General features: G+C 32.0%; 1 protein-coding gene, 2 long non-coding RNA genes and 1 pseudogene across 6 annotated transcripts; 2 read left to right on the forward strand and 2 right to left on the reverse strand.

Moving 5' to 3' along the window:
- Positions 1 to 899: 899 nt before the first annotated feature.
- LOC112459292 lies at positions 900 to 3,128 on the reverse strand. 2 transcript variants are annotated; one of them, XR_003041301.1, is made up of 6 exons: positions 2,776 to 3,128; positions 2,506 to 2,676; positions 2,260 to 2,384; positions 1,855 to 2,085; positions 1,400 to 1,762; positions 900 to 1,323 (listed from the first exon to the last, which is right to left on the reverse strand). It is a non-coding gene; the product is annotated as an uncharacterized LOC112459292 (long non-coding RNA). The 2 variants fall into 2 exon arrangements; XR_003041300.1 differs by having other exon boundaries at positions 2,506 to 3,128.
- A 613-nt stretch (positions 3,129 to 3,741) lies between these two features.
- Positions 3,742 to 8,095, forward strand: LOC112459291. 2 transcript variants are annotated; one of them, XR_003041299.1, is made up of 3 exons: positions 3,742 to 4,236; positions 6,659 to 6,776; positions 7,994 to 8,095. It is a non-coding gene; the product is annotated as an uncharacterized LOC112459291 (long non-coding RNA). The 2 variants fall into 2 exon arrangements; XR_003041298.1 differs by lacking the exon at positions 7,994 to 8,095 and adding an exon at positions 7,004 to 7,563.
- On the reverse strand, positions 7,662 to 10,727 carry LOC112459289 (solute carrier family 35 member F6). Of its 2 annotated transcripts, none has more exons than XM_025023332.1 (7): positions 10,284 to 10,727; positions 9,971 to 10,118; positions 9,550 to 9,900; positions 8,722 to 8,806; positions 8,449 to 8,607; positions 8,211 to 8,281; positions 7,662 to 8,099 (listed from the first exon to the last, which is right to left on the reverse strand). In XM_025023332.1, exons 1-7 carry the CDS (start codon positions 10,358 to 10,360, stop codon positions 7,935 to 7,937), a joined length of 1,056 nt encoding a protein of 351 aa, XP_024879100.1. In that variant the 5' UTR covers positions 10,361 to 10,727; the 3' UTR covers positions 7,662 to 7,934. The 2 variants fall into 2 exon arrangements, with proteins under 2 accessions (XP_024879100.1, XP_024879099.1); XM_025023331.1 differs by having other exon boundaries at positions 8,211 to 8,365; positions 10,284 to 10,725.
- Positions 10,728 to 11,091: 364 nt separating this feature from the next.
- Positions 11,092 to 13,191, forward strand: LOC112459290 (annotated as a pseudogene).
- The last annotated feature ends 26 nt before the right edge of the window (positions 13,192 to 13,217 follow it).

A 13,217-nucleotide genomic window follows, 5' to 3' on the forward strand; every position in this document is an offset into this window, starting at 1 on the left:
ATTGCTGTTAAAGGACTAAACCTAACACCAAATTGATGCCAAATATTGAGCAAATTTTGGTAACAAAACATAAGAACAAATTGACGCGCTCGAATTCCTTCGCGTTTTGCAAACGCTCGATCGTTTCATTCAGATGGCGCGACGCATGAGTCGCCGCTAGGGTTCCTATAAGGGAGTTAGGCAAATGTGGCGGAAGTCGCCATTTTCCTTCTTCAGCGTATAAAGAGCGGCAAATTTTAAATCCTGTATCGCAACTATATGAAATGATAATGCAACGTATAAAAAGGCTATTATAACTTTATTGTAGCAAACGTAATATGTATATTAATATAGAAGAATATATATATAAAATAGAAGATAAAAATAAATGAAAGAAGAATAAATGAAAGATTGATGAAGTTATAAACTTAACCTAAGATGACAGTAAAAATATTGAAGCCATCATAAATTTAACACATTTATTACAGTTAACAGCAAAAATAAAAGTTATTAGTAAACCAAAATTATACTTTTAACAACGAGGGAAGAAGGAAAATAAAAATTTCTATAGTAAACTTGAGATAAATATGTATTTTATTTTATAATACAAGAAACTTTCTTTCTGAATTATACGTATAATTATGTTATATGAAAATCAATTTATACTCCTATAGGAAAATTACGCAAATATTGTACAATAATTGCATCATTTAATTGAGAGGAATTTTATTGCGCAAAATGATTACTCATAACGCTGCTTTTTTGCTGAAATATTATTTAGAAATAAATTGTCCAAATATTTTTGTATTAGAATTAAATCTATTAACTAAGCAAATCCATGATGTCTTGCGTGGATGAATTAGGTTTGTTCGTATTGGTTTGAATATTACTGGGCGACAAAAGAGGTTGCAAAGTTCCAGGAAAGTTTAAGTTTGGTTTAACTTCTGGTTGTGGTACAAAATTTACATTATTCTGGGGAATAATAAAGTTCCACATCAAGGTAGATTGTGGCGAGTTCCAGTTCATGGGCGCGTTCATTCCATTGGAATTCCAATTCATTGGCCTATTCAATGTTGTTTGCGAATTTAGCGTTGGAGATGTTAAAAATTGCGATTGCGTTAGACCAATGTAGTTATATTTATATGCATTTTTAGTAGCCGAGTAATCCGGTTGTGACATGGTCGATCTTGACATAGACAGATTTAATTCGTCTAGATTGTTTTTTAACAAAGTCGCAGTTATTAAATCCTTTGGCTGTGACTTTACAGGTTGTGGCGCAGCTTTATAGGAGTCAACATAGATTGAGACTGCAATCTTTGATGCGTTTCTTGCTGTTGAATTAATCTGGAAAGAAATCAATGTAAATAGCAATTAGTATGTCGAGTAAAATATGAAATTTTTGAAAACAGCTGAGACAAACCTGTACTTGTCTTCGATGGTTAATCCATTTTCAATATTTACTGTGCGTTTGGGGATAGAACTTGAGGCGATAGATTAATGTCGCTTAGACTGTTGTTTTGCATAAAAGTGGGCGACGTCACTTGAGAAAGTGCCTGATCGAGTTGTTGCGTCTCACGGCGCACCGAATCCAATTGTCGTAATGCCTCTCGATGCTCGCTGGTTACTCGATTTATCATATCGACTAGCATGGAAAGTGCCTCGTATTGTGTCATGCTAAGATTTTGTTCTATGCAGAGAGGCAACAGAAACGGTAGTACTTTCGTTGCCAATATTTCTTTGCCCATACATAGCTTACCGTGAGTAAGCAACATTCTGTAAATACCTGGCAACATAAAAAAAATATTTTTATCAATTTTTTTTCGGAACAAAATTGGACAAACTGCAATAAATGTAAAATTATTTTTAAAATATTACCTAATAGCCATCAAAATTGCTGATTCGCCAGAATGAGGAACTTCCTGAAGGAATGGTAATATCTAATCGAATACCAGTGAGTTTAGTATCGGAGAGAAATTCTTTCTCTCTCTGAACTAGATTAGATATCTCAATTTCTGCAACAGCTTCGATATTGGGAACATATCCTTCATCCCCTGAGCTGTTAATTCAGAAGCTACTACGATTTCTGTAGCTTATGTAGTATAAACGCTAAAATATAAATACCAATATTTAGCAAAACAAACAACGTAAACTGTGCAAATATGACTTACAAATTTCTGTCGTATATGATATACTGATGTAAAAAAAAAATAAGCCATGAGTGTTAATATTATTGAATGTGACGAATTAATTAAAAACAAATATTATTGATATATTATTTACCTGCAACATTTTTTTTTATTTTGTTGAATGACAAGTTCTCCAAAAACCGTTGGAACAGCAGATAATTTCAATTTTTTCCAGCCATCAACACATTCCTTCTTATACATGTCAACCGTGAAATAGAACTATAAAATGGAACAGTATATTAAAAATGAAATATATTACGTTGTACGTCGTCAGAATCCTCATGCTTGTGGACAATAATAAATCGCTAATAAATCAACTCCTCATAAATAGAAAACGTACCTCACATAAATATGAATTTTCGTTTGGAATTCTACAGTATTTGAATCCTGAAGGTCCACAAGCATTTTCTATCCATTTTTCTTTACGTTGCAAATCTCGTGGAAAAATATGCATTACTGCGCCTTTTTTGTGCGAATTGTAGTATCCAAAAGCTACACAATGCAGCATTTTCTATTTTTCACATTAATCACAAGGTATTTTATATACGGGGGGTATTTTATATTCCATCACTTTCACTTTAATTATCTATTACAATTACACAATATTTACCTTCAATATAAACAGTTTTCTTCGTATGTGAATAATATACAGCACTTATCACGTTATTGCGTTGATCATCGATGATAGCTATGCCAAGATTGCCAAGCTGTGCGGCTGTGCCGGTGTTGCCGGAACTACCAGAAGTTAATAGGAAAATGGCGGAGCCAATCACAATCGGGCAACGGTATCTGCCCAACTCCCTTATTGGGATTGGCGGTCGTGACGTCACAAGGCAAAATGGCCGGAGAGAGTAGGTCACTTGTCACTCTACAATACGACGTATGTGCTTATTCCCTGAACCGAATTTTTACCAAAAGTATATGAAATAGGGGTAAAATTTTCCGGGGTGTTCCACTATGTGTATAGTTTTTTGTTACCGATTTTCTGGAAACCGGTTTTTCTAATTCTTTTAATTGAAAAATTGGAAGAATAAAAAAAATCGGTTTCCAGAAAATCGGTAACAAAAAACTATACACATAGTGGCACTCTCCGGAAAATTCTACCCCTATTTCATATAGTTTTGATAAAAATTCGATTCAGGGGTTTGGGCTGGGCGTTGATGAGTCAGTCAGTCAGTCAGGACATTTTTCTTTATATATATAGATTTCAGTAATTAAAATGAGACTGCCCATAAGTGAAATATGCAATTTTACCAATTCGACGCCTTCATGCCGCAATTCGATTTATTTATGTGGCAGCCGGCGACCTACTCTTCTATACTATTATATAAAATTCTTACGGGTGGTGTATGTTTGGCCGTTTTTAACTTAAAAACTATTGGACCGAATTTTTATCAAAAGTATATAAAATAGGGGTAGAATTTTCCAGAAAGTGTTATAGAGTGTGTAGTTTTTTGTTACCAATTTTCTGGAAACCGATTTTTTTAATTTTTCTAATTTTTACGAGTAAAAAAATTAAAAAAATCGGTTTCCAGAAAAGAGATAACGAAAAACTATACACTTTATAGCACTCTCCGGAATATTGTACCCCTATTTTATATGGTTTTAATACAAATTCGGTCTAATAGTTTTTAAGTTAATTTATTTATGTGGCAGCCGGCGACCTACTCTTATTAGTTCTGTTTTCGCCACCAGATAGCGTATCGCAGTTTAGCCATTCCCAATAGGAACCCTAGTCGCCGCTTTCAAAGCGCCCCCACCTTCTTCCTTGTACTCGTTCAGTGTCAAGGCCGCTCTTGCTGCGTTTCTTCGGACGAGAAGAGTACGTTTTCTTTCTTTCGTAACTGATTGAGCTAAGCGGCACGTATTTTGGAGACCAACCGAGCGAGATTCGACTTCCCAAGGAGAGCTCACGCCAGAAAAAGGAGAGCTGCGGCAGCTTGCGTCCGAGAAGGAGGACTGAGGCAAGGAGTCCGGTCCAGCGAGCAGGGCTCTTCTGATATTCTCAATTGGGACGCCATATTGGAAGATCGACATTGATCTTGGAATTGATCTCCTTCTTGTGACTCTGGTTTATATTCTAGCCCTAGAATTGATCTCGTAGACAAATGCAGAGGCCCCCCTCTTTTTTCTTTTCTTTTCTTTTCTTACTTTGATTTCAATCAGTAATCCAGACTCCTTAATTCCGTCCTGTAAGATCTGGTTAATTCTCGTCTTGACATCTTGGAATTGCTCTCATACTTGTGGCTCTGGTTTATATTCTAGCCCTAATGTAATTTTAATATATGCATTACAATTTTACACTGTCAAATAATAAATAATATTGTTTGATATTAATAACAACAGTATAGATAATAGTAACAATTTTATTACTTGACTTATTTTATTTTATTTTTGACGACTCGTATATACATTAATTGTGGCTAAGGTCTATACTATGTCATAGTGTAAATCTTAGCTACGTTTCTGGCAAGTCAGTCCAAAGTATGCGGCTTTATTCTTTATCTTTTTTATCTATAGCAATTTTATTTTTTTTTATTTATTAATTATTTTTTATGTATTATCTCTTATGTATCAAGTTTCTGAAGAAGACTAAGTATATAAAGTTGAAACGTAAAACGTTAATTGTATTTAAAATTTGTTTAATTAAACGAAATTTTGTTTTTAAAGAGTGAAAACAAGATCGGCCCCATTTTTTTCGCATTTGATTTTGGTCATGAAATAGGTACCAAACGAAAGGTCTCGTTAATCTGATTACTGATATGTCAGTTTCAGAGTGTACCTATTTACCGTTCCAGAGATATCGGGCTCCAAAAATTCCAAAACCAATAGATGATGCCTGTTATGAACGTTCTCGGTAATGTCAATCTCGGGGTAGGATATACGACTCGGGACTCGGGTCAGAGAGAATAATCTTTATTGTCTTTTTGAGGAGACCGATAGCTTTCATGGTCTCTGCGCTACTGGTTTCGCCGGTTTTGGAATTTTTGGAGCCCGATATCTCTGGAACGGTAAATAAGTACGCTCTGAGACTGACATATCTGTAATCAGATTGACGAGACCTTTCGTTTGGTACCTACTTTATGACCAAAATCAAATGCGTAAAAAATGGGGCCATTTGCCTATGAACATTTGTTCTCACTCTTTAAGTTGATGACCTTTTTATAACTCGAAAATCAGCCAGCCTTCTATCCTATAGTTTATTTTGTACTGTTAGTTTTTTTAATTTAATTAATATTTTTTTCCATTAACACATTTGTTATAGTGATTGTGCAGTAAAAAATCTGAAAAAATAAATGTTTTTAAAGAGTAAAAATAGTATATATTTTGAAATATATGTATTTTATGTAAATATAACATTTAAATTTATTTGCAGTTTATTTTAGAACATGCCAAAAAACACCGTTTCATAAGCTTTCCAAGAAAGTTAAAAAGCAGAAAGTGAATGTTGAAGTTGTAGAAAAACTCAATTCAACAGATTCTTTAATTGAATTCGATCAATCGCATATTCAGCAAGCACATGTTTCCGTTAAAAAAGCCAAAGTTCCGTAATACCAGATTTTCTTCATAATCAAAAAGAATCTGAACTTTCTCATTATTCTTAACTTTTTCATCATTCCGAACTTCCTTACCATTCTGCATTTTCTAATAATTCTGATCATTTTGAGTAGGGGAGACCGGGGCTAACTCGACATCGGGGCAAACTTGACACTAGACTTTTTGCTAATTTAAATCTATCGCAGAAACTTGTTTTTCCTACTGTAAATGCGTCTTTATGTGCTGGTATTATCAACGGGATTTGATGACATTCTAAGTTATGGTGTAATTTTTAGCGCAACATAAGCGTTTTTGATGGTGAAAAGTAATTTTTCTGATCTCTCGAAAATTTCTACTCTTTCATCGAGCTTTACTCTTGCAAACCTATATGTAAGTGATTTTCATGAGAAATTTGATGCTCTATATGAATCCGATAATCGTTTTTGGATATTTTTAAAATTTTTATGTTTTTAAAGTGACAAAAGTGAAAAACGACGTCCGGGGCAAAGTCAACACCACGCCGTTTCGTCGGCTAGCTACTTCATTCCGAATTTTTGTACTTTTTAAGTACACAATAAACAATGTATTTTTATTTTCAGACAGCAAGAAATAAGTTCCAGATCAAATTGTGTCGATCAGACAAAGTGTTGAGTTTGCCCCGGCGCGGCGGGGTGTCGAGTTTACCCCGGCATTTTTCAATTCGAAAATTTGTCTTCGCGTCACTTTTCCTTTCCTAGCGGCAAAACAAAGCGACGTACAGCAAAACTTTCTGAATCAATTTTGTACCTGAAGGAACACTCTTTAAATATATACCATTGAATTTGCCTAAAAATTTTAATTAAATATTAAAAATTGCCTTTAAAAAAATAGTGTCGAGTTAGCCCCGGTCTCCTCTACTCTGAACACTTTGATTTCGAGAATAACGATAATTATAGAGATATATTTAACATTAACAGACACACCGGCAAACGAGGCTCATTCAGATGACAACGATGATAACTCTGAAAATTGCGAGAATAGTGATAAGAACAACGAGAACCAAAAGAACGATGAGGAAAAAAATTTCCCATAAAGGTATTTTATAAATTCACATTGTATAACATTTACTGTAATTAATATATAATTAATTATTTTATTGCCACCGTTAAATTTTATAAATGTTTTATAATGTTTTACAAATATAACGATTTCTTTTAACATATGTATAAAATAATTTATCAATAAATCAATAAAATTGTAAATTAATAAAAAATTATAAGTATGTTTTTTATAATTTAATACTTTTAATTTTCCCTAAAAAGATATATTTTAGTATTTATTAATGGCTACGTAACAAGGCTTGCTGCAATTTGGCGTCAACCTGTGTCATCAAGATTTGTTCTGTATTTGGTGCCAATTTGCTGTTAAGTATTGTTCTCAAATCTTGTTTGATATTTGATATCAATTTGGCGTCGGGTTTTGTCAACAAACTTTGATAGCAATTTGTCAACAATTTGCAATTTGATTGCTGGCAAGCTTTGCTTGGTATTTGGTGTTAATTTGGCGTCAAGTTCTTTCGTAAAGGTTTGCTCGCAATTTGGCACAAATTTGCTGTCGAGCTTTTGTTGGCAAGCTTTGTTCACAATATGGCGCAAATTTGCCGTGGAACTTTTGCTGCCCTGTTTTGCTCGATATTTGGCCTCAATTTGGTGTCAAGTCATGTACACAAGCTTTGCTAGCAAAACACAAGCGTATTGCAGACACAGATCGCACCGGATTTGTCGACAAGTTTTGCGCGTATTTGGTGTCAATTTGGTTACAATTTGCTGACAAATTGTTTACTGGGTATGTGCATGAACTCACATGCTTTCTTCCACGCAGACATATACATATGTATAGTATATCATTTAAATTTTAAATTGCTTTAGTTTCAATTAATTAAAATTATATATTTACTACTTGTATCAAAGATAAATCTAATTCTGTACTTCTCTCATTTTTATTTACATCTTAACAAAAGACGAAAATACAGATGTATAATAATTCTATATATGTTTGTTAATAATATGTTTCTTAATAATAAGACAGATATAAGTAACAAATCGCGCGCGATTACTTTAGATCGTAAGACTATAAATCTTACTTTGTAAAGTCTTTATCTTAGTCTTTTTGTTGATATAATAATAATTATCTGTAAAAAACAATTAACATTAGCAATAATTACAACTTAATATACTAAAATTATATAGATATTTATGTTGTTTCTTGCACGTCATCTGCAGCAGTATTAATAATATGATCTTCATTTTCAGGTAATGTATGACGTCCCAGATGACATCGATATTTTCGAATTAATTGCGGAATAACAATATTATTGTAACATGCCATACCGATTAAAAGAATTACAAAACCAATAAGCTGTAATAAAAAATTTTAGGATGTTTCTTGTTATATATTATATATATATTAGTAGAATATTAATATATATATTAATACTATTAATAATTATACTTTTCTTTCTAATCATACCTGCATATAATGAAAAACTTGCCATTGAAACCCTAAAGAAAAGACCCATATCACAATTGTTCGAACACTATCTAAAATCATTCTCGTTGTAGCACTCATTTCCTTAGTAACGCTAATACCGGCAAAATTAAAAAAAGCAATACTAAATGCAATACCTGCAATTCCAAATGATAGTTTGTGATAAAATCAGGAAATTGATAATCACAAAGAAAATTGAAAAGAAAAATGATAGACTGACCGATAACTGCTATCAATAATTTGCTATTGCTTCCTATTTGGGTAAGAGCTTCTACAGTGGCTTCAAGTGTACCACGTGAATTATCCGCAAAAGGTGGTGGTGCAGTAATGTAATTGAGAGGGATTATAGCAATAGAAATACCAATAAATCCGAAGATGCCTATAAAAATATTGTGATAAAATAAAAATAATAAATAAATACTCTTTTTAGATAGAGTTCAAATATTAATATTAATAAATCTAACATATGGAGAAAAATACAAACTGTACTAACCTTCCCATCCAATTGCTTGTAGCGCAGGAATATCCTGTTGTCCCACATACTTTTCCTCGACAACCATTTGAACAGCTGTTATTACCTTATATATTTAAATTTGGAAATTATTTTATTAGAGTGAACATATTTATTAGTGTATGCTCAGATATTTCACACTACCCAGATAGCCAAGCGTAATAGAGCATATTGAGCAAACTAATGCATTGCATGTGTTTTCATATATTAGCTGTAAATTTGTTGACATTGAAATAGAACACGTTAGAAATACAGCTACATGACTGCTTATACATACAATCAGTTGACGCAATTTCAAGAGCAAACGGTCCGCAATATTGGTACGTTATGTTGTCTGCAACATGTCAGCAACATGACAGCAATGAATGATTCATCGTTCCATCTTGAGCATCATGATGCAAACGTGACGGCAACAACACATATATAATGATTTCCATCCGTTATAATATATAATGTCGTCAAGCTATGAAGTTTTTTAATTGTATCTCGTTGCTAACGAAGTGTTGACAATATTAAATTGTCACAAATCCCTCACAAATTGATGCTGTCACGTTGCAATCAATTTGCTGTTAATAGAAATATAATTCATATGAGTTCAATCCGACAAACATAATGCTGTCTCACCTTGTCCCAAATTTATCAAAATTAGTTGCATTACCAACGACAAGCTGCTTGTTAGCAACATGGCAGCAAACTCACAACATTTGGCTATCTGGGTATGTAAGTATAATTAAATCATAATTATAATTACTAAATTTTATATGTTAGATTTATATAATAGTGATAAATTAATAATAATAAAAAATGTACCTGAGCAAATATAATAAGTAAGTCTCCAGTGATTACAGAATTTGCACTAATATCACTGTTTTCCAATGTTAATATATCACTAACGCCAACAAATGCTAAACCTGTTATGACAAAACCAATGCCTATCCATTCTCTTACTCCCAATTTTCTATTAAGAAACCCAATAGAAAGCATTCCTGTAAAAATAATTACTGATCCGCGCAACATTTGGAAGCTACTTGCGTAAGTCATGTTCAGACCAATATACATTATGGATGTTGCAAACATATCACATAATGCAGGTACTAGTAAAATGAAAGGATTAAAAACCCTTGTACCCTTAATGAGCACATTATTATCTATGGAGCCATCCTGTGAACAAATTAATATAGTATATAATACAATTTAATTTATTCAGAAAACAAAAATCATGAATACTTACGCCTCGCCGATTATAATAATAATAAAAAATTTTAAACGCTAAAAAACAAAGAGCTTCTCCAAAAAACATAAATAACGATTGCATAAAGGGATGATTAAAATGTCTGAGCTGTTCATCTTCACCAAGTACAACTTGTCGATCTGCATATCTAAATAAATTTAAAGTCAAATTCTAACATCAGTAAAACTTGATTATTGATTGATTGATTTTTCTTCTGTACTGTGATTTTATTCTTTATGCTATATATACGTATATATATATACGTATACATGTATATATATAATTAATTTGCGTACATATATAAAATACTTACTTAACTGATAAAGTATTAAACGAGCCTGTAACTATTTGAAGTATAGCTAAAGTACGTTGATAGTTTGACCACGCCATTGTTGTTTATAACAAATGATAGCAGATAATAATGCAATCACTAAATGAGTACTTTCTGCTTACATATATACATACATACATAAAACTATAAAACATATACTATATTGAGATAACTCAATTCGACAGACTCCGTACATCAGAGAAACATTTGTTCTTTATAACTGAACTTTTAGCACTTCTCATTTTTTCTCTTTTTTCTTCAACATCTAATTAATATATCATTATTTCATTTTAAGTGCAGAAAATATAGCATGATACAACCATAAAAACAAGCAGAAGAGACGTGCTAACTTAAATTAATATTACACACAAACATCACGTCACAGTATAAGTAGAGTCCGTGGCGTTTTCGATTTGCGACTCAACTGACTCGGGTCGCATCATGTATACAGGACTCTAGCATCATTGACGTGAAATACATAATAGATATGTATGTATGTATTCCACGTCCATGATGCGACCCGAGTCGACCGCCGTAGAGTTAGCAGACAAATTGAATATTTTTGGATTATTATTGTTCATATAATTTGGGAATCATTTGGGGAAGTTTGGGAAAATTGTTTAAACATTTGGGAAAGAATAGTTTTTTTGTTATTAACAAAATTTATCAAGCGTCAAGTTAGCAGATAGCAACTATGTTTAATGTTTATTATAAATGGAATCGATTGGAAATCATTTGGGGATGACATCTTGATTGAAAATTTTATTTAGAAAAGTCGGTTTTCTTGTAATTTAAATAAATCTTTGTATTAATGTTCTTTTTTTGCTGCACTTCTGCACTAGTACAGCAAGTGAACTTATTGCACTAGTTCAGAAGTGTAGCGAAAAAGAACAGACATTATTGGCAGTAGTGTGAAAATTCTACATGACTCGACATGACAACATACTCCGAAAATGTTTATCGTGAAAAGGTTAGTATTTATATTTAACGTTGAAAAGCTTTTAATGATTTCGGAGAAAGGATTTGGTGGAAATTATACAGATACGTAGATATATATTGTAAGATTATAAGATATATTGTTTATAAGATATAGAAAGTTTTGCCATATCGACTTATGGATTATTCCGTACATTTTTGATATATTAAATCTATGCTATTTTTTTCTAGTATTCATATTTCGTTTAACGTGAACTATACATCAGTGGATGTGGATGCCAAAGAGGAAACGAATCCTATTAGTGATAATGTAGAAATTGGCGAAATGAAGAGCAAACCGACTTTTACAGTATATAGATATAGTGAGGGGTAATCAGACTCTAGGTCTCACGTGTTCTTTTAATAATCAACCTGGTGCATCGGGTGCAGATGATAATTATAGTATGTACACTTGTTATATCTTCTCTTTTAAAATATTGAATACAAAAAGACCTCTTAATTTTATCTTGATAATTATTTCTTGGTATTGTGAGATCACTCTTTCGTATATTATAATTAAATGCTACAGATAAAATCGATATGCGATTTCATTTGTTGTATTATTAGTTTATATTATTTGTTTCTTTAATGTTTTTTCAAATTGTAATTTAACTTTCTTTTTTGCAGATGACATATTTGGCATCAATGAAATCATGCTGTATGAAGGAGAACACAGCGATAAGGTATACTCTGTAGCTGGTGAGATCATCGATGGTGTAAATATTTATATCCTATCTCTATTTTTTTCTAACATGATAATTATTTAACAAAAATTAATATAATTAATAATTAAAAACGTTATTAATTAATTTTATATAGTGATAAATATCGTTAATCTTCAGAAACTTAATAACCGGTACTTTGCTTTTCTAGAATATCGCTTTGATACTTAAAAGTTTTAAAAAATTAATCGTTACTTTGATTATTGATCTTTGGGAAATTATAAACAGTCTTATAAAGCTAATTCATGATCTTCTTTCATGTGTGCGTTGAATTAAGATTGTGACATATTTTAAATCTTTAATTGTTACTAATATGTTTTCTTAATTCTCTTTTTTCTTTAATAGTTAATATTTCTATAACTAGTCATAGGCACAAACAAGACAATCCCATATAAGTGTTAATTAAGCTTCTTTATTATATTAAATAAAGCACTATTTATTTTACAGTATCTGTACGACCTACTGATGAACTACCTCGAGGAGAAAGGGATTTCAAATGAGTTTGCAGAAAAACTGATCGATTTGAGCACATGCTACGAGTATACAGCTTATGTTAGCCTAGTGGAGGGCTTATCAAAACTCACATCTGTAAAGTAATTCTAGGATCTAACATTAAGTTTATGCGATTCATGATACTGTAGTTTGTAAGTATATATATATATATATATATATATATATATATATATATATAACATGTTACACATTGATATGTTACATGAGCACTTTTTCTTTATATTTTTTAGAAGACAGCCATATGATAGAATGTAACTTATGTACTGTATTGTATTATAAGTTGTCTAGTGATTATAATGAATGAAAATGAGTTATAACATAAATTAACTTGTACTGCTCTTTTAATTTTGCTTATAATGTAGAAAAAGAAAGAAAATATAATATATTACTGAAGTTTTTCTCTACATCATTTCCTATATCTGGTTTAAATTCTTTTGATACTTAAAATAAAGAAATTACTCTGTTGCGGAACATGTTGTCGTCGTGAATGGTTATCAGCCAGTACGATGTGGCGAAATAGTTGCAAAAGCCAAAGCCGCGGCACTCAATAAACGGCCTAACGCCGAACTCCTCCAAGCAGGAGCCGAACGAGATTAGAGACTGGTCGCCACCGTCCGCGCCTGCATCTCTATGCTGTAATTTTGTAAGGCGTAATTAAATATACATACAGCTGACAATAATTTAATATTATATAATTTTGATAACC

The sequence above is a fragment of the Temnothorax curvispinosus genome, unplaced genomic scaffold, assembly GCF_003070985.1.
Source record: "Temnothorax curvispinosus isolate PA1 unplaced genomic scaffold, ASM307098v1 QBEX01009696.1, whole genome shotgun sequence".
Taxonomy (NCBI): domain Eukaryota; kingdom Metazoa; phylum Arthropoda; class Insecta; order Hymenoptera; family Formicidae; genus Temnothorax; species Temnothorax curvispinosus.